The sequence below is a fragment of the Hemicordylus capensis genome, chromosome 6 (assembly GCF_027244095.1).
Source record: "Hemicordylus capensis ecotype Gifberg chromosome 6, rHemCap1.1.pri, whole genome shotgun sequence".
Taxonomy (NCBI): Eukaryota; Metazoa; Chordata; class Lepidosauria; order Squamata; family Cordylidae; genus Hemicordylus; species Hemicordylus capensis.
Window position 1 is genome coordinate 93879996 of NC_069662.1, and position 24101 is coordinate 93904096.

General features: G+C 42.2%; 1 protein-coding gene across 2 annotated transcripts in view; it reads left to right on the forward strand.

Annotated features, from left to right (window-relative positions):
- The first annotated feature begins 4430 nt into the window (after positions 1–4430).
- The window catches only part of TRANK1 (tetratricopeptide repeat and ankyrin repeat containing 1), a 74332-nt gene continuing 54661 nt past the window's right edge, over positions 4431–24101 (forward strand). Inside the window, exons 1-5 of one of the 2 annotated variants that reach the window (XM_053263837.1) lie at positions 4431–4797; positions 13086–13238; positions 17825–17951; positions 21182–21335; positions 23903–24021. In XM_053263837.1, the coding sequence (XP_053119812.1) occupies positions 13087–13238; positions 17825–17951; positions 21182–21335; positions 23903–24021 (552 nt within the window). In that variant the 5' untranslated portion in view covers positions 4431–4797; position 13086. Of the gene's footprint in view, positions 4798–13085; positions 13239–17824; positions 17952–18613; positions 18682–21181; positions 21336–23902; positions 24022–24101 lie in introns of those variants that run through there. The other variant, XM_053263838.1, reaches the window with a different exon arrangement.

Sequence of the window (24101 nt, forward strand, 5' to 3'; positions counted from 1 at the left end):
CCCCGGCCTCCGCACACCCCAGGCCCCCAAGGATTTAAGTCTGATATTTCAAAATAAGTATGCTGCCTGGAAATACATTTCACTGAATACACACATGCACACTTCACAATATATAGTGATATACATTGAATACTATATATTTGTGCTACTTTTAATGCCTAGAACATACTAGAAACACTAATTATTAAAATGGGCCCCTCGCTGCAGATTAGCAAAGGAGACTTTCAACCATGCAGTGTGAGCCTATGTATGTTTTCTCAGAATTCTGAACAAATTCAGTAAAGTTTGATTCCAGGAGATTTTTCACACATTAAAGCCCTTTTAAACACACATCTTTTAAAGCCCTTTAACATACTTTTAAAGCCCTTTAACACACATCTCCTGTGGAACGGAGGTGCTGCATTTACATGTTGGCCACATTTACCCTGAAGTCCCTGAGAGTTATTGGGAGCAGTTCACACACAATTCAGGTTTTTAACTGCTCGTTAGAGTGTTGCCTGATTTATATCCGGAGTAAAAAAACCACTGTTTTGTGTTGGTTCTTTGGGACAACTTAAATTTCGCAGTAAAGCTTCCCAGTAAACTTGCAGTAAAGCCTGCTGTGTGTAAAAGTCCCAGGTAAGTGTGTGGAGAATTGCAGCCTCAGGCAGCAAATCCAACCACATTTAGCTGGAAGTAAATTTCATTGAAACCTAAAGGACTTACAAGCACAGAAAGCATGTCTACTTAAAAATAAACTCCATTGCATCCAGCTGTCTGAGTTCCTTCCCTGGTAGGTGCATATAGGATTGCACATGCTCAGGGATGTAAACCAAACCAAACTAATTTGTGCTCCCAGCATATTTTGCTCCCTATAGGAGACCAGTAAGTTTCACTGAAGCAAGGAAGATAGGTGGGGAGAAATAGAGAAAAGAGCAAGAATTAGCACCATTCCTCAAGAGACCAAAAAAAAGGGAGCGGAGAATGAGGAATCTACCTCTCCTTGGTAAAATTTTAAGATAGATGAGACATGCCAGGGCTCAGGGAGCTCCTGAAGTTACACCCTCTGTCCTAAAAGTCATTCTCCCTGCTCCTCAATGTAGAAGTAGGGCTGGTTGTGGTCTTTCACTGTTCTGAGATAAAAACCACTCTCTGCAGGTGCTCAGAAGCAGGGTCATCCCTAGTGGGGTGTAGGGCAAATCAGCATGTGCAGGGCCTCCTTAACATTTCATATCATTACAGAATCATACTGACTGATGACATACAGTGTAAATAGTGTGAGGTTTTTGGACATGTCCAACCAGCTTGGCAGGGGCGTAATTATAATTGGGCAAGGGGAGACAGTCGTCTGGGGGGCCCACCAGAGACATGTCACATGTCTCCCCTGCGCATCCGCCCAGTCCAGTCCCCCCCCCATTCTCCTCCAGCAACGGCGATCTCACTCCCAGGGCAGGGCCTGCCTGCCCTGCCGTTTGGCCTCGGCCGTGTCTCTTTCCAACTGTGAAGCATGTGCCTGTGCAGTGGAAAGAGCATCGCAGTGATGATCAATCCGTCACAGCGACGCTCTTTCCACTGCGCAGGTGCATGCCTCGCAAACTTGGGAAGAGACACGGCAGGGGCCTAACGGCAGGGCAGGCAGGCCCTGCTCTGGGAGTGAGCTGTTGCTGGGGTGGGGGGGTTGGAAGGAGAAGTTCTCCCCACACTGGCAGCGGTGATCTCACTCCCAGAGCAGGGCCTGCCCTATCGTTCAGCCCCGGCTGTGTCTCTTCCCAACTGCGGAGCGTGAGCCTGTGCAGTGGAAAGAGTGTGCAGGCGTGCGCCTCACAGTTGGGAAAAGACACAGTGGGGGCGGAACAGCAGGGCACAGGCTCTGCTCTGGGTGTGAGACATTGCCGATGCTGGGTGAGACTGCTGATGCTGGAGGGGTGGGGGTGGAAAGAAGGACTTCCATGCCTCTGCCAGCTGTGTGGGTGGAAGGAAGGACGCGTGGCTTGACTGCCGTGCCGTGGACTCCTGTGCCTCTGCTGGGGGGTGGGGGTGGAAAAAAGGACTCCTCGACTGCTGTACCGTGCCTTGCCTTTCTTTGCTGTGCCTCTGGAGAAGAAGCAGGTAAAGAATCCGGTCCATGCAGGTTGTGTTTGCGTCTTCCACACTGGGCTATTCCAACAGACACTGAGCTGTGGGGTTAGCTGTGCACATCAAAGTGAACAACGGAGAGAATGGTCCTGTGAGGGAGATAAGTGCCTTTTCTGCAACACCTACCTTCCTCCTTTAAAAACAACAGAAAACTAAAAGGCCCTGGTTTTAGTATTGCAAACCTAGCCAAGGCACCAGCATTACATACAGGCATAAAGCATGGGTTGGAGGGCTTAATTATCCCCTCCTCCCGTTTTAGAGATGTAAAAAACAACAACACTGAATCTTTTAGATAATTTGTTTCTTTACCTCTTATGTTGCTACTAAGCTGCCAGGAAGTGGAATGAGGAACCTTCATTTAAGTGACTTGCATCAGTAGGCAGCAGTTAGCAGCAATTTAAAACATAAAAACCATAGCATACGCGCGCGCACACACACACACACACAAGACAAACAGAAACAGGAAAGCTGATAATACCTCAGATGCTGTGCTTAACCCATATGTATGTGTGTGTGTGTGTGTGTGTGGCAGTGCTGTAAAATGGGTTAATTATTTTGATGAATATCTGCACAGAGTCTTGTACATCTTTACAGGTTAAGTTGCTTAAATATTGGATCCTTTAGAGCCAGAAGGGGGAGAGAGGGGAAATATGTGGAATGGGAGTATGTTAAGTTGTGTTTGGAAATGTTTCTGCTAATGCATATTTGCATTGTTTTTATATTCTTACTTGCTTGTGAGTAAGAATATTGCTGTTGCTGTTTGTGCCCTCAAGAATCTGCATGTTAAAAATACTTTTAAGACTCATTATTGGTTCCAGGGCCATATCTTAGCATCTATCTATCTAAGCAGCATAAATACTCTTACTTCTAGTGTGTTCTAGGCATTAAAAGTAGTTAAAAGTGGTGGGAGGAGCTTGCGCACAAAACCCAGGTTATGGTGGGTGGCAGAATTCGGTCATCACAATTGTGCCTCATAACCTCAGGTTTCAGCAGCAAAACTCAATACCAACTGAATTCAGGCTTGGGAGTGAAAATGAAGCTGTGGTTGGGTGATGAAGCCACAGCTTCACGCTTTCGGACTATCACAAACTAATCCTTCTAGCATGGTTAGCGATGGTTTGGCATTATGTCCGAAGGGGGCCAATGTGTCCAGAACTTGCCAGAAGTAAGAACTGGGTAAGACAATGTTTTTTCAGGACATGGAAAGTAAGTGATCAGGTAGTTTGACTGACAGGCTATGAATATTCATAATTTGCACAATCATAAATACAGCTAATGACCTATTGTTAGCCTACTTTCCAGGAATAGACAGATACTTCCACTGAACTAGCAGTATCTCAGCCCTGCAGATCAAGGCTGATAAAACAATGCATTGGGTACTTGCACCTTTAGCCATCATGCTAGACTAGCTCTCAAGTTAGAGGCTTTTCATCAGTTTCTAGATCTAGACAGAATTATTTTAACCACTAGCCATTCTCTTAACTCTGTTAATGATCTTACATTATTACTTTTGCTGCAGTTTTCCTTTAAATCAATCTGGACCTGTAGAACTTTAAGGTCTGGATTCCCCCCCTCCCCCGCCATGGATCTCCCACGGTGCATACAAAGTGTAAGGGTTTACCATTATACTGATCTCATGAGGGATTTGTCTTCCATGGTCTGTTTATATTATTTGGGATGGTCCATGGGGTATCTTTGGGTGCAGATGTGTTCAAATTTCATTTGCTTATTTGCAATTGTTTAACAGTGTGAGGAAGGGAAGAACTTGCTGAGAATATGTTGCAGATACATTCATTTTTCGACGAGGCATCAGCATACAAACATTGATAAGGGAGAGACCATGTCCTGATGATCTTGAGACAGGGTTTGGTCATTCTGAGATACAGCTGTATATCTCAGTTCTTTATTTGTATTTCCAACGTGAAATACAGAGGAACACTCTGCTTGAAGGCGCGTGGCTAACAAATGGACATTTGACTATGCAGCAGCACGCTGAAGCTTGTAGAGGTCACCCTCCCAGCAGCTTAGACATATCATTGAGAAGCTCCGAGGCGGGACCGATATTTAAATCCCAAATCCTCAGTCAGGCCACATCTGCACCTCTTATTCAACTGGGGATTACAAAGAGTGAACGAGAACCAGGAATGCTTGAGCGTGAAAGAAAAGGTAATGATGAGATTAGATAAATATAGTTTTAAAGGCACAGACTTAAAAAACAAACACCTCATTGTTTCGTTTTCCTGATAGTCTCTCCGAAGCAACACGAGATTGTAGCACAGAAACCGAAAGGAGGAGGAGGAGGAGGGAGCAATAACACCCGGATGGGAAAAGAAACCTTAGCAGAGTTTCGTTTCGTTTTTGCATTTGCAAAGGAAGTGCTGCTTGGGCGGAGGCAACGGTAGCGCTGGCATGATCATCATCATCAGCAAGCAAACGAATGGGGCGTGGGGATCCTCTTCTGCAAGCCGCCGGAAAAGACTCTCTCTCATTTCCCCGAAATGACGTTGCGCTCCGGGGAGGGGTTAGATCCGTGCGGAGGTGAAGCCCGCTCGCAGGCAAAAAGAGGTTGAGCTTTGTTTACGAATAGCAGCTGAGCGGCTCCCGCCCTCGCCAGTCTGTATAGGCACCGCCAAGCGGGAAGACATTCCGCATGCAGACTTCGTAGAGTTTTCTGCAGTCCAGGTAGGGAGAAGTGCGCGTTGGAGGAGCCGCGTGCATGTCTGAGACAGAGGAACTAGTCGGGGCTCGCTTGCCTTCAAGAAGGGAGCAGCTGTGGGGTGGGCGTGCCACTGAATAGAGTGAGTGAGGCTTGTTTCCGAATAAGAATGCATAGGATTGCGCGGTTGAGGGATGCAATCCTGTGCGCAGGTATTTGGGAATAAGCCTCACTGTGCACAGTGGGACTCCCTTCTGAGGAAAGATCCCTGGGGCTGTTGTAAATCAAGGGGCTGGGAAATGGACAAGCCCAAAAGCTGTAGTTCTGTGCACATATGGGAGTAAGCTTCATTGGGCTTCGTAGGACTTACTTATGAGTAAGCATCTGTAGGATTGCACTGCGCATGTAATTGGAACAAGCAAGCAAATCAAAGGGATCCGGAGGGAGTAAAGCCTCATGTTATCCTTGCTATGTTTCAAAAATTCCTGCGAAGCAAAGTTGGGGAAGCAGTTAAGTTTGTTGCAATGATAATCGGTTGGGGTTGGCTTGTTGGCAATATGGTAAGGATTCGGAATACGACCTCTTGTAAAGGCACTACTATTTCTCCTACGGATATTTGCCTACCACTTTCTGACCAGAGTTCTCAAAATGGTTTACACGGAAAGATTGTAAGCCCCCAACGGCGGGCGGGGTGGAGCTGAAAAGAAACATAAGGTAGACACGAGCAGTAAACGCTGGAGGGATGATATACTAGGGGAATTGCCACTTTAAAAGTTCCCTGTTAGTTCAATTAGCAGAGGCAATTTGCATGGATTTATACCTTATCATTTTAGGCCCCCCAGCTGTTTTTGGACTACAACTCCCATAATCCCCAGACACAGTGGCCAGTAGCCAGGGATTATGGGAGTTGTAGGCCAACATCTGCAGGAGGGCCGAAGTTGAGCAGCCCTGGAAGAAGGTTTTAAATTATGCTTCCTACCTGTCAAGGCACTTGGGAATGAGAGGGAGTAGCTCGCAATATTGGACAACTCTTGACTATTGTATGTACCTTTTATGGAAGACTGACTTGTACGCTTGCAGAATCATTGCCCCCTTCTCCAGTGTGACCACACTACACCTATCCTGTAGACTTAACCTCTCAAGGAAAATGACATATATAGTAGATGATGTCTTGCTAGTCTCATGTTGGTGGAGTAATTCTTAGTTTGATGACTTCAGGAGAGTTGTCCTGCAAACAAAAAAAGAGAATTCTCTTTATCTCGCAAGTTTGCAAACCCAGGAGCTTTCCCAGACAGCAAGCTTTACCATGGGTTTTCTACGAGGCTTTACTGTGAGTTCTACGTTGCCCCCCAAAAACCCAATAGAAAAAGTGGATTTTTTTACCCTGGATATAAATCGGGCTGCACTCTAATGCCCGATGAAAAAGTGAATTCTGTGTGAAGTGCTCCCTGCTAGCTTGCAGAGATATTGGGTAAATTTGGCCAATATGTGAATGCAAATCTCCATTCTAGAGGAGATTCTAAACCAGGTGTGAAAGTCTTCCAGGAGAAAGTGGTCCAATAAAAATGGTATCCTAGTAGTGCTTGACCTGGGACTAATTATAGGAACATAGGAAGCTGCCATATACAGAGTCAAACCATAGGTCCATCTAGCTCAGTATTGTCTACACAGACTGGCAGCGGCTTCTCCAAGGTTGCAGGCAGGAATCTCTCTCAGGATGTGCATTGTAATCCCCCACCCCCGAGTTACAGTACTACTTGCATATACTTCATAACTTGTGTGTTTCCAAATCCTTGTATGTAAATCTTTGTAGATATATCATGTACAAACAACCACTTTGTATATAATTGTGCTTTGGCAACATACTGTATGCTTTGGTAGTTTTTTGGTTCAATAAAAAAAATCTTGTCCTATTAAAAAAAAAAAAAAAATCTTGTCCTATCTTGGAGATGCTAGGGAAGGAACTTGGAACCTTCTACTCTTGCCAGAGCGGCTCCATTCCCTAAGGGGAATATCTTACAGTGCTCACACATCATCTCCTATTCATATGCAACCAGGGCAGACTCTGCTTAGCTAAGGAGACAAGTCATGCTTGCTACCACAAGACCAGCTCTCCTCTCTGGCAACTCAGCAACTGTCTTCCAAGAAGTGGACATTGAAAGTCAAGAAGCTGACAGGATGTTAAAGCAGTTTTCAAAGTATGAAGCAGGGTACCCTGAAAACATCAAGAGCCTAGTGGCACCAAGTTAGCACATTTATCATGGCATCATTCATGGGTCAGAGTCCATTTTGTCAGATGAACGGAGTAGTCACTTAAGTGATCTACCCTTTGAAAGTACAGATATAGTTGTCATGATCGGCATAAGCTCCCACTTGATTTTTTTCTATCTCTGGTCAATAGGTGTTTTCATTGAAGATTAGAGTGTGACCTCTTATTTACCTGTGTGCCTATCTTACACCTTGTCAGATGCTATTCTGAGAAAAGGGAAGCTGAAGAATGAATGTATGTGACCTGCCTTGTCTCTCCCGCCCTCCCATAATTCTCCTTTCGATTCCTATGAATATTGGAGCAGGGATATGTACAACATTGACTACTACAAAGTGTAACTCTTTACCCATCCCTTGCCCCACTACTCTATGGGCCTGTTTAATAATGAAATATTTAACCAGTCTAGAAATAGTAGTGGGGCATCATAAAGAAAAGTTAACTTTTTCTTTATAACCTTTTTTTTTCTTGCACTCAAAAACATTGTCTGATTTTTTTTGGACAACTCTTAAAAATACTTACATTTATTTCCCAGAAAGCATTAGAAGTTATTGCACAGTTTAGTAGTTAGAAAGCAAGAGGCTTTTCAGAGAGCCTCTTGATGTCATATTTCTGAAGACTTTTCGTTTTAAACTGGTAACGCCTCCCATGTTCGAGGAGATGAACTCTGATTTCATTGTTTGCATTGTGCATAAAAGCTTCCTATTCCTGGTTTCTGTGGGTGTTGTTTTTTTATTCAAATTAGAGGGCAAACTCCTGTTTGCCTCCACCAGTGTAGAACAGGAAGCTATGTGCCTATTTCGCTACTTGTCAGATGCTACTCTGAGAAAAGTGTGGCATCACTATAAAACCAGTTTTTCCTAGCCTTAAAAAAAAATTGAGTGAGTGGATTTCATCCTGTTTCAAAAGTCAACTTTTTGTTGTAAAACCTTTACCTCTAAATAATGTTATTAGCAGTTTGTTCCACTACAGAAGCAACCAAAAGTTTTTAGCAGTATTGCAAAATAGATCATTTGTACTTGCTGCCAGTAAATAAACAGTAAAAATGTTCACCACTGGAGAGCAAAAGGTAAAGTCAGACAATAGTAGTAACCATCTAATAGGGGTTGGATACTATTTAAATACTGGAATGGAAGCCCCAAACAGCACAGTTTTTCCCATCCTTACTGTATGTGAGCAAACTGTTCTTATCTAAAGCAAGAGCACTTGAAAAAAATACTGTTTGCTTTTTATTGCTTTAGCTTAGAGTGTGATAGCTGTGTCCAGGGGCCTTCTGTCATACTGACTTTTCCCGGCAGTTAAACCACAGTTAACAATTTTGTGCTATTAAGTAAGAAAATGCTCCACAACTTGTTAGTATGTATTTTTCACAGGTGATTTGTAAAATGCATGTTTTTAAAAATGCTTCCAAATTGCAAGAAAATTCTTGTGAGTCAGACCAAGAGTTGATAGCCAGCACCGATTAATATGTAAATCACCTTGAGACATCTGTTGAAGGCAGTCTACAAATATGTAAAATAAATTAAAAAAATAATAGTGGAGAAAAAATGTATTTAAAAAAATGTCAGTTGGTTGATGTTCTTGCGCTCCCATCCTTTCTGCTATGCAAGCAGCAGTAAGCAAGCAGCTGTCCTGAAAAGAGGGTTGGCTACCCAAGAAAACCACAGGGGTCTGTGGGCTCGAGGAGTCAACATTGACTTGACTGCACACTTTACCTTTATGCCAGGGGCACTTTAGGGACACAATCTGGGACTTTTTTTTAAAGCCCCTTGGGCTAATATCTTGATTATTGTACTGGGTGCACAGGACTCAGATCCTGAAAACTTCAATTTTCCTGTATAGTGTGAGTAACGGTTAGTGAAGAAAGCTTTGAAGATGGAGATAGGGGCTTGTATAGGATTAGTTGGTGCGTGTGCATAGCAGAAAGAATGATGTAAAATAAGGAAATATGTGGGCCAAGAACCAGAAGGCTACTTTAGGCGTGCCCAGGCATGCCCGGTGGAGTCTCTTAACACGTCCCCTCTTAAACAGACCTCTGTGCTTTTTTACAAACTACTTTGCGAGCGACGCTCCTGTTTCAAAAGTTGTTTGCCACGTGGCTTGAAGAGTTGCTTGTTGAGAACTCAAGGCAGAAGTCCCATCAATGTGCACTGTTACAACTAGTGCTGTTCTTTGTGTTTCAGTCATGAAAATTTGCTTAATTTTTACATAAGCTATACAACTTGGTTTTACTTTGTGCAGAATTTGTCACAGAATTTTGTTACTGCTGCGTGCATGTTTAAAACACGGGGTGTGCATAGTTTTCAATATTGTGCTTACGATTGGGTACAGAATCCAGGCAAAATAGTCTATTTTGTGTATCCATTAAAATAAGCTAGAATGATCCTTTATTAACGTGGATGCAAGCCAATGGGGAGCCCCTTGCAGCATCAGAACTATAAAATGTCTCGTATTACCAGAAACATCCATATGGAAAATAAATATAGAAGATCTCATGATCTATGAGTAAGGCTTTGGCCTTACTGTTTTTTCTGCTAAAGGGAGAACCAATGTAAGTTATTTCCATGAAGTTAATGCTTTTGTAGAGGGAGAAAGGCAGGCAACACTCTCTAGCCCTTGCCTGTATGGTTGGCTTCAGAGGAATGTGAGTTATCATTTTATTTTTTTAAACTAAGTTGCTTGATACGTTAATATTTTGTAAAACCTCTGAAACATTTGAGGAACTTGGCCAAGTACATAAGTTGCGTTTTCAGTTGTGACATAAGGAGCAATGGAGCTGATTCAGATGTTTAGAAAGAACATATAGTCCAACCGTCTCATAACTGTATTAGTTTTGAATATACATGGGGATTGCAAATTTTTGAATGTGCTCCATGTGAAAATCTCCCTTTTACATATGCAGAGAGCTCCAATCAGTGTTCTCTCTCATTTTTTTTCCCATCTGTGTGTGGAATGTGTTTTGTTCTGGGTGGCAGTATCAAGGCAGTGTGTGTGCACATATGCATTCAGAGTGGGACCTTCCTGATTCAACCTGAGTGGGATCTAAAATTTACTGAGCAGACATCAAAAAAACTTGTGAGCACCTGCTCGCCTTAGAGGGAACACTGTCTCCAGTGTCTTTCAGATGTCTAGTGCAGGACTAGCCCTCCATCTGCTTTTGGACTACAACTTTCTTATCATCCCCAGATGCCAGTAATAACTGATTATAGAAGTTGTAGGCCAACATCTGCAGGAGGCCTGAAGTTTTACAGCTCTGGTTTAGTGGATAATTTTTCTTGGGAGACTGAGATACATGAAAGGGTTCTACCAAAGATATGAAGTGGGTTCTGTGTGCAACAGTTCTGATACAATTCCCTTAGAAGTGTAAAATATAGTAATCCCTTGCCAACCACGGGTTTCCCAGTTGTGGTTTTAAGTTTCCACGACTGGGAAACTGTGGCAGGTCTCTCCAACTGTGACCTGAGTATCCATGGTTTGGCAAGTAATTTTTGGTAATTTGGGATATTATTTTGCGATTTCGGGGGCGATTTCTGGGTTTTTAAAAAATGTACTGTACAATACTGTATTTTGCAGTCCTTTCACAACTGCAATTCCCCTAACCCCCTGTTTGCCAATGGCTCATCTGCCATGAATTTGCCAACTGCTAGGTTTTCCCAGAATGAAACCCTTGTGGTTGGTGAGGGGTGACTATAAGCTTGCACTTAGCCACTTGCCTGATAACCTGAGGTGGATAAGCACTGCCTAGGCAGGGCTGCTCAACTGTGGCCCTCCTGCAGATGTTGGCCTACAACTCCCATAATCCCTGGCTTTTGGCCACTGTGGCTGGGGATTATGGGAGTTGTAGTCCAAAAACAGCTGGAGGGCCTAAGTTGAGCAGGCCTGGCCTAGGGTGTCCAGGCCGGAAAACTTTACAAAAGGTTGGCTTCAATGACTTTGCCTAGTGCACCACACAAAGTGAATCTCCGGCCTTGCTAATATGGAGACTGACTGCTACGTTTCTCTTTTTCCCCTTATAAGGGCTTTGTGTGCTGAAGGCAGATTAGAGCAACTGCTAGATTTTGCGTGTTCTAAAAATGGTGGGCAGGAAACAACATTGATGCTGTAGTTCTGTGTACATCCTGATATCTAGCACTTCGTGAGATTAATGCACTTTTTTGCTTTGTCTTAAAGACTTTTGTAAACTAGTCCAACTCCCATCCTCATGAAGAGCTCTGGAGAGCTCAAATGCTTGCTCTTCACAACTTAATGTTGCCTGGTTTGTCCCATATATAATTTATACAATAAAGCTGTTTGGGCCTCATTCATTCACTCACTGACATGAAACCCAGATCAAACCACAGAAGACAGAAACATGCTATTTTCACAGGTAGGGTCCAGACCTTACCCACGCTATCAGAAAAATGGAAAATCCCAGAAAAATTTATTAATTTGTTGGCAAATATTAGAAAGCTCTCCCACTGGACAAGCATGGAGAATGATCCCTTCCAACAAACTTTGGCTGTTCTCTTGGGTACTTGGGAACATAGGAAGCTGCTGTATACTGAATCAGACCATTGGTCCATCTAGCTCAGTATTGTCTGCACAGACAGGCAATGGTTTCTTCAAAGTTGCAGACAGGAATCTCTCTCAGCATTATCTTGGAGATGATAGGGAGGGAACTTGAAACCTTCTGCATGCAAGCATGTGGATGCTCTTCCCAGAGCGACCCCATCCTCTAGGAGGAATATCTTACAGTGCACACACATGTAGTCTCCCATTCAAATGCAAACCAGAGTGGACCCTGCTTAGCAAATGGGGCAATTCATGCTTGCCACATACCTCCTTGCTGCCCTGGTCAGTGTCGGACTGGAAGTGGCTGGTGTATGTGTGTGACGTGTGCACGCGCCCTGGCCACTTACAGTACAGTGCTGACCAGGGTGGCGAGGAGGTACGCTGCTGCACTACACCAGCAGTTTTGGAAACAGCACTGGCGGGGAGAATGCAGCAGTGCGGGGATGAGCACCCTCCTTGCTCCTTAAAGGTAACCCCCCGCCACTGAACTGGCCCAAACTTTGGTTTGGCGGTCTGGAAAGGATCACCAAACCAGTTCGTGCACATCCCTTGCTTGTCAAGGTTTTTATGATTCTGTATACTTTTATTTTATATTATGTTGCTGTTAGTCACTTTTGATCAGTGTCAAGGTAGGATATACATTAAGTAAATAAATAAAAACAATTATTAGCTCTAAGAAAAGGCATTTAGAATAGAGTTCTAAATCTGCACTTCTGTCTGGTTAGCCCAGTCTTAAGCAGACGCTTTTTCAACTTGATCATTTGCTTAGTTGCTTTTGTTTAAAAGCCATAACCTGCCCTTGTTGCTGAACCTCACTTCTGTGGCATTACAGTAACATTCATGAGTCATGGCCGTACTACACAAGGGGCCACTGCAATCCTATTTTCCCATGCGCCCCTGCCCTAAAATATCGTGTTCCATATTACAGCTAAAGTGCATAGGGGCTCTTAATGAATCTGAAGCAGTTGGTGCTTAATAGACAAGTTGTCCAATACCCATGCAAGGAGTTCTTTTGAACTCTTGTTGAAAAGAATCTTATGTTTGGTGGTTACTTTCCATCAGAGGATACAGTCAGGGCACTGATGTCTCTCTGCCCTGGGCAGTGTCATTTATCCCATTGATTCTTGAATTCTAGGCCCTCTCCTGCATAAGAAATATTGTTCCTTAATACAAATTTTTAAAAGATGGCTATAATTTAAAAAAAATTAGCAGAGAAAGTGCTCCCAGAAGGCTGGTCATTACTCACTTCCTGTTATGTAAAAGTGTCCTTCCTGTGGAAAACTTGCTTGCTTTAGTGTTGTGGAGGGTCAGTTCTGGTTATAGCCTAGAGATTATCTGTTTGTGATAGAATTGCTCTATTGTTCTTTAAATGCTGTTTGCTGCTATTTCAGTAAACTCTTTTGTGAAAGTAGCTGGAAATGTTGTTTCCCCTATGTTACTTGGGGTAGGGATAGTTGTTAAAACACTCTAACTCAGCATTTTTCTCCTCTTTGTCAGGATGGATCCCTTGAGCTTTCCAGATCCCATCAGTTACGCAGAATTCATGAAAGCACAAGGAAATCAAGACTTCAAAAATGGGAACTATTCTTTGGCCATCAAAAGATATGATGAAGCAATAAGTGTACAAGTTTATTTATGCCAAATAGGAAGGTAAGCTTTTTTAAAAGACAGTTAAGAGCCATCTATGGCTCACTTCTAGATTTGACTTTTCTTCTGTTAGGCTACTAAGTTGGGTTCCACTGACCCAGTTACTCATGTGATGATTGCAGTTAATCAGATGATGATGTGACATTTTCCTACATGCAGTGAGGATACATTTTCATCTAAAAACACACACGGTATGCAGTTGTGGTAGTGTCACATGGATTTCACTCACTATGGAAAAGAGCATCAGATTATTATGGTAGTTAGTCAGATATTGTGACTTGCCTACCAGTTAGCCAATTTTGCACCTCTGGCATAATTCCATGGAGTTATGGAACTCACGAGAGCTTTCGATAGCCTGGTTAGGAAATACCAGGGCAAATCAGTAGTTGTAACAAGTTATTATTTTATTTTATTTAACATATTTGTATACTGCCCACTAACAAAGTCACTAGGCAGTTTACAGTATGGTAGTAGTTTGTGGGGGGAAAGGGTTCAGTAGACTTGATGCCTGTTAAAACCTTCACTAGAGTTGAAGTTGCATGGAAAAGCATCTTTGGTGAATTTTTTCCCTCGAGATGTAATTTTATCCCTTGAGATAAGAAGGAAACAAATTGCTGACTTCTCTAGTAGAGGTGTGCACAAACTGCTCGGGCATGAGCTGGCTGGGAGGGAGTGGTTCCCTTAATGAGCTCCTTAACTACTCCTCACGGCCGCTTTTCCAAGCGTGGCACCCGGTCCCCAACCGGCTGCATGGGGGTCGTGGCGTTGTTCCCTGCAGCCTCCATGCGGCTTCAGCAAACACATGGCCAGTGCGCACACACGCTGGCCAGCGTGGTGTAGTGGTTAGAGTGCTGGACTAGGACTGGGAAAGAGAAACTCAAGTATGTAGTACACCGCTCTGGGCTCCTTGGAGGAAAAGCGGGATAGAAATGTAATAATAATAATAATAATAATAATAATAATAATAATAATAATAATAATAATTATTATTATTATTATTATTATTATTATTATTTTCATGTTCAGAAGCACCATACTGACCATACAAATGGCTGGTGCATGTGGATGCCAGGCATCATGCCCGGAAAAGCAGCAGGGTAGGGAGGAGCAGGTAAGGAGCTCCTTAAAGGAACTGCTCCCTATCTGGTTGAGCCGGCTCAAATGCTGGCGCCCAAGCACCAGGCAAGGGTGTGGGGTTCTCTTCCCCCCCCCCCCATAAAGGCCAGTGGGCTTTGACTTATTGCGGTGTTGGCTGGAGTTTCATTTTAATTGTTGTTTTTCAGAACTTTCAATATAACAAACATGCCCTCTGTTCTTGAAATTCTTTTTTTAAAAATACCCAAGTACAATGTACCTTCGAACAGGAATTCCCAGATGTTGTTGACTACAACTCCCGTAATCCCCAAGCAAAAGCTATTGCAGCTGGGGATCCTGGGAGTTGTAGTCAACAACATCTGAGAATCCCTGTTAGAGGGAACAGTGCCCCAGTATATCTTATGGATGTCCTAGATATAATTTGAATTTGCAGCCAGTAAGTCTCATGTGTGCACATGTTTGCTTAGCAAACACCTTGATTTTTTAAAATTGTTTTAATGTTGTTTTTAGAATATCGTTAATTTTTTTAAATTGCTGTGTTTTAAATTTCTTGTTTTTGTTTTTAACTAGTGTTTTACCTTTGTAAACTGCCCAGAAACACAAGTGTTGGTATAAAAATATGTATAATAATAATAATAATAATAATAATAATAATAATAATAATATTCAGCCATCCCTGGTCCTTGGGAAGGACTCGATGTCTGGATAAAACAAGCCAGTCAATAACACCTGTCTGACTGTAAACAAGAAATAATAATAATAAAAAAATAGTGAACCTATTTCCAGATAATTGGCTGGTTATCTCAAATCAGTATGTAGTATTCAGCTTCACCTTCACTGATTCCTGGCTCTTTTTTGCCCCCTTAGGATTGCCAGGTCACGATATTGCAGTGACATTAGAAGCCACAACTAGGAAAAACCCCTGTCAGTGTGGTCTAAATTCTAGACATAGAAACTCTGTGCCCTGCTCGCTCCCTTCGTTCCTTTTTGTCAATTATGTACAGCCCCACCTGTTTCTAGTCCTTCTGGGCAGTTTTGTTATAATCCAGCTTTATCCTTGGCTTCCCTTTTTTTCAGCTCCATGTCTCCACAATCTGTTGTTTCATCAGGTTCTTGCTTTTCACTTTGCTTCCTAATTTATTCCACTTCCTTTAACCATCCAATCTGTTGATCAGCTTCTTCTTCACTTAGCATATCCTCATAAAGTAAAGTGTGCCGTCGAGTCGGTGTCGACTCCTGGCGATCACAGAGCCCTGTAGTTGTCTTTGGTAGAATATAGGAGGGGTTTACCATTGCCATCTCCTCCTGTGCAGTAGGAGATGATGCCTTTCAGCATCTTCCTATATCACTTCTGCCTTATATAGGTGGGAAACATACCAGCGGGGATTCGAACCGGCAACCTCTGGCTTGCTAGTCAAGTCATTCCCACGCTGCACCATTAGGTGGCTAGCATATCTTCATAGGTACTGTGAAGTTTCTTTTAGAAACTCCTTGAGCCAGGTCTCACAATCAGTGAGACCCGGTTTGGGAAGCTCAGCGGGGAGAGCTGGCTAAGCCCGCTCTCCCCACACATGAGCAGGGCGGGAGCCCTGGGTGGCCGGATCGGCTGCTCACACAACTGCTGGCTCCGTGACGGATCCGGCAAGGGCTGGGGAGTTTGGGGGCCACGCAGCCCCTGGAAGCTCCAGTATGCCCTGTGCAAGCGCGCAGGGCATACTGGGGAGACCCCTGAGCCAGGAGGCTGCTTTTTAACCTCCCGGCAGGGGTCTACTCATGAGTAACCACTGCGCGGAGCTGCACCGCAGCTATTCATGATTTAAAGAATCTGGGTTTGCGGAGCGGGCTACTTGAGCGGGTTACCCACTCAAGAACCACCGGGCTCGCAGCCGAACCCGGTGGTTGTCACAGTTGTAGAGGATAAGGCTAGCGGAGGCTAGCCTGATCTTCTACAATCGTGTGAATAGCCTCCTCTTCTTTAAAAATTCCTCCTCTTATTAGCCTTGCCTAAGTTAGCAGATCCACTTGCCCCTTTCTCAAGTTTCATTCTCTAGCTATTCTCCTTTCAGGCTCTTTTCTCTCAATAATTATTGCTTACTTTGCAGCCTCCTTGCTTCTGGGCTCCCAGTTGTCTTATGTCTCATGATCTCTTTCACTCATTCTACCCTCTTGTGATGTTTTAATCCAAATATGAATTAAATCAAGTTCCTTTAGCAACTGCCACCACACTAGCTCAGTCAGTTGGTCTCAGAGGCATCACTTCAGCACATTCAAATGCAATATAAATGTCTAGGCCTTTGGGATAGATGTAATTTATTCCCTTTTTACACCTGTGTGAGACTGTACTGATAGATCCTTACATACTACTAGTAGGTTTTTAGAAGTTGGCCTGCAGCTGTTGAGAAGAATCCAGCATTTATACATCAGCCATGGAATATAAATCCAGCATTTATACAGCATCCAAGCTTATTTGGACTATATGGAGAAACAAACCAAAGTGCGGTTACCTCAACTCATATAAATGGAGTCTGTTTGAGCTAGACACTCAAGCAGCTTTTTGATGTTGTTTACTGCAGGAAACAGTTGTGCATCCTTAATCGCATTTGTCCATGTGCCAAGTACTTATGGACCAATCAGGGTGTCCCAGCGTGTACACATGGGTTTTTTAAGTGACAGGCATGTGCCCTTATAAACTTGCTGCGGAAGCTGACTGTATGCTCCTAGCAAATGTAGTTGTTGTGGGATGTGTGAAGCCACTTGAACTAAACCGAAAGTTAATGTAGGTCACATGCATTTTCAGTCACTTTCTGACAGCCTCCTTGCATTGTGTCTCTTAAAGACATGAATGTGTGGCATTCTATTCAGTATCTTCTATGTTTTGCTTGCTTATTTATTTATTTATTTATTTATTCATTCATTCATTTATTTTCACATTTATATCCCGCTCTTCCTCCAAGGAGCCCAGAGTGGTATACGACATACTTTTAGAAGATTGTCCAAGTTGGGATCCTGTAGAGCAGTGATTCTCAAACTTGGGTCCTCAGTTGTTATTGGACCCATAATCCTCAAGCAAAGGCCACTGAGGCTGGGGATTATGGGAGTTGAAGTCCAATAACACCTGAGGACCCAAGTTTGAGAATCCCTGCTGTAGAGTGTGGGGGGTGGAGTCAGAAAGGAAAAGGGAGGGAAGGGGAGAAAGGGAAAATTTAATTATTACTGAATAAACCCTTAGTTAAATCTATATGATTACTTTGTGTTGTGAGGGAAGCAGTTATAAAACAGAATGCAATGCTAGAAACACCCTTAGGAGTTTCCAACTTTCAGGTTATCTAGTTTTTTTAAAATAATGGGGTTCTATAGGAAAGGAAATGTATAAGATATAAACATGCTTTTTTCTAGACTTCTTTCCACTGCACTGAGGGAGGAGGAGAATTATTTGTTAGTAGTTATAAAGCTGCTTCTCTTAAAACAACTACATTAAACTCTTCATCTTTTAGGGGTTATCCACAAGACGTGGCAGTTTTACTATGCAATAAATCAAATGCCTTTTACAACCTAAATAAATGGAGAGAAGCCTTGTTCTCGGCACAGGAGAGCCTCCAATGGGATCCAACTTATGTTAAGGTACTCTATGCTCTGAAAATATTTTGTTTTAATGGCTTTATTATAAAATAGAGCATTTGCAACAACAAGAATGTGTAGATTCGATGCATTGTCGCATTGCATTTATGTTTAATGAAGTTAAATAAGTCTGATATCCCCGCAACAGAGAGATGCCCGCAAACAGAGTTTGCTTGTAGTTTTATCACATTGGGCAACACCCTATTTTTGCTTGCATGTGGCCTTTACTTAAGATAAGTTGTTTGATGAAAATCTCTATTTATAGCCAGAACAGTGTTCCTACGCAAGAGCTACAAAAAGTGAATGAGGGATATCTGTGGAAAATTCAGCACCTGCATTTTAATGCTGGTGTCTTTTATATTCTGAACTTTCACTGCCATGCCTAGAACTGGTGCTTTATGTCTTCAAATATTCCTCCAACTGTGAATCAGGGTTGCACAAATGTGCTTGAAGTCCTTTCCTAGCCAGCTTCTAGGCGTCAAACTACACATTGCATTAAGTATGTGCTTAAGGCTAGAATGCTTGTTTTTTCTAACAAAATAGCAGGTCCATGGAGTGAAGGCTTTTAATATTTTCCCCACACTGCAGTAAATGGGACTTCCTGGATACCACCCCACTCTTCATACTCCCAATGGCTGCTGTGTAGCTCTGAAGAGAATCTCGCTTTGATGTGAATGCAAGTTTTCTCTTCCTAGAAAACTAGGTGGATCAGCATCCAGTTTGGAACTATAGTGTGAGCAACAGTTAATTAGTTAAGGGAAAAGTGAGCACATCAGTGTTAATGTAACATGTAGTTTGGCCCTAAGGATAGCTATAGATCAGGCCTGCTCAACTTTGGCCCTCCCACCAGCTCTTTTTGGACTACAACTCCCATAATTCCCAGCCACAGTGGCCAATAGCCAGGGATTATGGGAGTTGTAGACCAACATCTGCAGGAGGGCAGAGCAGCCCTGCTGTAGATACAAATGATTACTTTGCAAAATGGGTACTTTGAAGCGACTGTGGGGTAGCTTCAGATATTGACTTCTTATAAACTGAATTTTTAAAACCCAAACATAGCATTCATATTATCTATCCCCACTCCATTATTTCAAACAAAATGCTTTTCAGTGTATCCAGTTAACACATTTCTTCACACCTTACCCGTATTCTGTTAATTGAAGCCCTGGCTATTTGGGAAGCAGTCTTGGTATTGATTATTCTGTACAGTGATAGATTTGACTGCTATGTGGGGTTTTTTGTTTGTTGTTGATTTATTTTATTGTTTGCAGAGTAACCAGGGGGAAATGCTTTAAAGTAATCTGCCTGTCAACAAGTATAGAAAAACTTAGTAATACACATCAATTTGTAAACCAGATCTTTGTTTAAGAAGCTTGAAAATGAGTACAGTTTGCTTGTGATACTTTTGATATTTCTTTGAAAAATATTTTATTAGAATATAATGATGTAATTTAATAATGTTTTACTTATTTCAGGTTTGTAAACAGCCTATGGTGAATAAAAACTGTGTCCAAGAGAGCAAATAGGGAAGATTTTAACTTTGAAAATGGGTTATTGTCTTGGGAATTTCATACTGTTGGTGTGCCATATAGTAATTGTGTTGTGATGCATGAATAGAGATATGGTCCAGGAAAAAACCAGAAAAAAATATGAAAAAAATGCTTTTGTTTGCGTTTTCACAAGGAAAAACTGGAGTTCTTGGAACAATTGAAAAGCTCCCTTACAAAATATTTTCTCTCCTGTAATGATGCATGAAGTGCTTTACAAAGCATGATTTTAAAATATTGTTATCACTACTTACCTCTCAAAATACGGTCTAAAAGCTATATTATGTAAAGTTGTTTATATAAGACAATGCAAAATACTATATTAGATTACAGTATTACAATTTTAATTCTATATAACTCTCAAACTCCAGATGCATTTTGGCCTTTGCCCCTCACAGGGTGCACTGTCCTCTTTAGTAGAGGGATGCACAGACCTAGTCCTTTCTCTGCTTGTGAATTGGTGCCTGTTTTCCTCTGACTTCCCTTCCTCTGTGATCTGGAAAGTGGTGGATATAGTGTCCTCCAGCTCTAACCCCTGTTCATCTTTGAGTTAATCTCTCACCTCAAAGAACTGTCACACCATGTTTCATCCTCCTACAGGAAACAGGCAGCCTATTGCCCTGCTTATTTGTGTGGAGAGAGTTAAAAGAAAAACAAATGGGGCAGATGCTACAAGAGGTTCCCTGTGTGTAGCAAAGCCTTGGGAAATAATAGAGAGTTCAGAAAATGATGAATTGCTTCTGTTTCTTGTCTAGAGGGTTTCTTATCCTTGGGCCCCCAGATGTTGTTGGACTACAACTCCCATCATCTCCAGACATGGCCTTTGTGGCTGAGGATGATGGGAGTTGTAGTCGAACAACATCTGGGGGCCCAAGGATAAGAAACCTTGGTCTAAGAAATGCAAGCATGAAAGTCTTACTGCAGGAAGACTTTCTAATTTCAGATAATGTCACCTTTTATTTACTGCTGTGTTGATAGTTCTTTTAAAAACTTATTTTCAGTTCATCCCTCCCCCAATTTTCAACCCTTAAAGTATCAGACTTGCCCAATACTTTAGGTTTTAGCAGCTTGCCGGTTAATCTCCAGCACTACATAATTACTGCTTCACATGCTTATGACACTTAAAAGTATACATAGAAATAAAATTGATTTTTAAAGAAAGACATGCTAAGCTGTACAGAGTTCATTTTGTGTCTTTAAAACAGCAAAGTAACTTTAAAAATAATATTGTATATGCAGTATATACAATAGGTATTGTATGTATAACACATTTTCACAAAATTTCGGCATTTTCCCCCGCCTGAGCTCTGCTTTTTCCGTGGCTTTAACATTTTTGGAAATTTTACATTTATTTGTAAAAGTAAGTAGGCCTGTAGGGAACCTTGTGGACTTACTCACAGGGCTGGATTACTTGATCAGATATTTTTGGGGAGATTGAAATATCCTAATAGGCAAACGTTTTATTTTACAAAATGCTTTATGTTGGTGCAAAAATATCTCATGACCTTTTTTGCTTTCTTGAAAAAGCTTGCCATTTTTAATATCTATTTTCTTCTGGATTTTTCACTCCTCCTTCAGAATATATTATATTATATTTGCTGTTAAATTCTATAGCTCTGTCAATCTGTTTGTTCATTACTGAAATGGAATAATGACTTTTCTCACCCTGTCCTATTCCCTTTTCAGGGCTACTACAGAGTGGGTTACTCTCTGATTAAATTGTCAAAACATTTAGATGCAGCTTCAGTGTTTCACAAAGGTTTGTGCATTCTTCATTCTTCATCAGGCTCATCATCTCAAATTCCTGATTTTATAGTTGGCATCCTTGCAAGCATTAACAGTAAGTGATATCAAATATTATATTTTAATTAGGCTGTTACAATAGGGGTGGCTTGGGGATCTGATGACTGGTGTGGAAAGAGATTGACGACAATCAATCATTAATATTCTGCTGATTTTTGAAACCAAAACTGATTTGTTTTAGTCTAGTTATCGATGACAACATCTCTGCAATATTTTTTTTAAAGAAACAAACTAACTTACTTAGTCTGACCTATGCAGAAGCGGTTTCAGGGTCAGATTCCCCTGGTGGCTCTAAAACTGCTTTCATATACCTGATGTTTATTTACACTGGAATGCATGTTTAGACCTGTGATAGCTAGTGCATTCTTCATTCACACTGCACTGTATGGATGGGAGAGGACATTCATTTCAGCAGTGAGTGGGTATTCGTAAACCTAGTCATTGTTTCAGGCTCTGCACATGCACTATTGCGCACAGCTATATCTAGATCAGGAATATTGGGCTTGATTCACCAAGTACTGTTAATTTCCATTAATTTCAGTGGGGATTGTGTGGGAAATACTGTGTAGTTCCCACTGAAAGAAGTATCAGTTGCATAATGGCAGTTTCATTATGGGAAGTATCAGTTGTCCTTAAGATAATGATGATGATTAAAATATCATGCCCCCTTTAGAAATCTTGCTCACTGTGTGCAGTGCTCTACAGCCTTTATCTTCATTTTATGCTGCCCCCCCCGGTGCCCCCCACTCAGTATGTGTTAGATGCCCATTTTCATTTGCTGCTTTTTAAAAAAGTTGCTCTCTGTTAAACCCCACTCTGCAATACTGACGTTGTAGGCTTTTCAATTAAAGCCCATCCTGAGTAATACTAGCTCTATCATTTTCTGTATAAGCCAGCCCAAGTGATATGACCTTCCTGTACTTACAGAAGATGCCCAAATAACATCTTGCAATGTTTTATGGAAGGTGTGCTTGGGCTTTTTCTCTCTAACAGATTTATATCCTACCTTTACTAACGTACAAACATGTCTGAACATGTTTTCAGTCTCAGCAGAAGTTTAGTGAAGGATTTCACTTGTAGATCTTCCATCTTAGAAGTACACAACATACTCTTTGAGTCCCTCCCCCTCCCCCTAATTTCTGTTGTACAGGGTCATACTCTTGGGCAGCTTCCCTTTAGTACTGCATTGGTGCAAAGAGCAAGCCTTGCCCGGAAGCGCCACCTCCACACTAAGTAGAGAATGGAGTAGATAGCAGAAAAAGCAGAAAACTTCCTTGCTTTCGTTTGCCACATGGGATTGGTGTTTGTATGGTACATCAAGATGGTATTCTCACTTGGTCTTGGATATTGCACCAGGAGTGCCAGTAAATTGCAACTATTAATTGGGGAAGCAATGGTGACAGCTGAGGAGTGGGATGTTGACCTACTTTTCTTCATGTTCAAATGTCCTAGTTCCTGATAAAATACCATCCCACTGTAGCCTCTGGAGACTCTGCTCACTGTGAATGAATGCAAGAGTGACATTCTAAGGCCTGTTCAGAAGCTATTTTACTCAGTCTGGTAGGAGAGTATCAGGAACACGTGCATTCCTCTCTTCTCCTGTCCTCTCCCCTCCATCTCTAGAGTCCAGAGACACTGGCCGACATCCAGACTAATCCTCAGCCAACACACAAGGGCCTTCCGTTGCCTGAGGGGAGACGGGTGATTTTCTGTGATCTTCCCTTCCTTTTGTAGTAATGTACCTTCTGGTTGCTCCTTGAGGTTTTCCCAATCCTCTGTGACATCATTTTGAGAGCCACAGGTGGCTGCAGTGGGAAGGGGAAATGGCTGAAAATCACTCCTCTCCAGTGTTAGCGCTAATATTTTTCATCTGTGTGCGGAATCATTTTTGTTCTGGGTAGCAGTATCAAGGCAGTGTGTGTGCACATGCATTCAAAGTGGGGCCTTTCTGATTCAACCTGAGCGGGATCTAAAATTAACTGAACCTGAATCAAAGAACTTGTGAGTGTGCACATGTGCACGCGCCTTAGAGGGTGCACTGCCCCTTTCCCCTCATGCAATGGAAAACTGGCATGTTGGCAGAGCGTTAGTATGGATGTCTGCCCCTATGTATGTATTTAGGATTATCTGTATATGAGATAGTAATATAGACTAGTAATATTGTGGGATCTCCCTTACTCTACTTTCTTCACACCTGATTTAAAGAGGCAGTGGATTGAGGGGATCATTGAGATACCACATTGATCAATACAAGGAATCTTTGGATTAGACATTATGTGCTGTGTATAGTAAGGAGGGCAGGATGAGTTTGTGCAAGCTTAAGACTTTATCCCGCTTGATGGCTTAAGTAGCACCTGCACACGCCCTACTACTACCTGTCTGTATTTTGCCTTTAGATTAGTATTCAAAGGATCTATGTAGAGAGAGTGCATTTGAGCTTCCATAACCTAGTTTGTGTGTTCTGCTGGGTAATTCTTTGTTGCATTTTTGATATTTCACCTTCTTTATTTCACTGGTGCCAAATGGGGGAATTGCAATGGTGGCAGAAAGGTGACCAAAGTGGGGGGAAATGCTCTTCAAACCCCTCTCTCTTTTCCCCCTTAGATGTAAGTTCCATTGACACACGGCTTTTATCCATCTGTATGACAGTTGTGTATGAGAATTACAGTCCAGCAATTTGGCAAGAGGTAGTTGAAAAGCTGGCCAAGAAAGGACTGTGGCAGGTAGACTTCTTATCAATTTATTTAAATGTTGGTGTATCACTTATCCAAAACTTAGAATGGTTTTACAAACAATGTAAGAC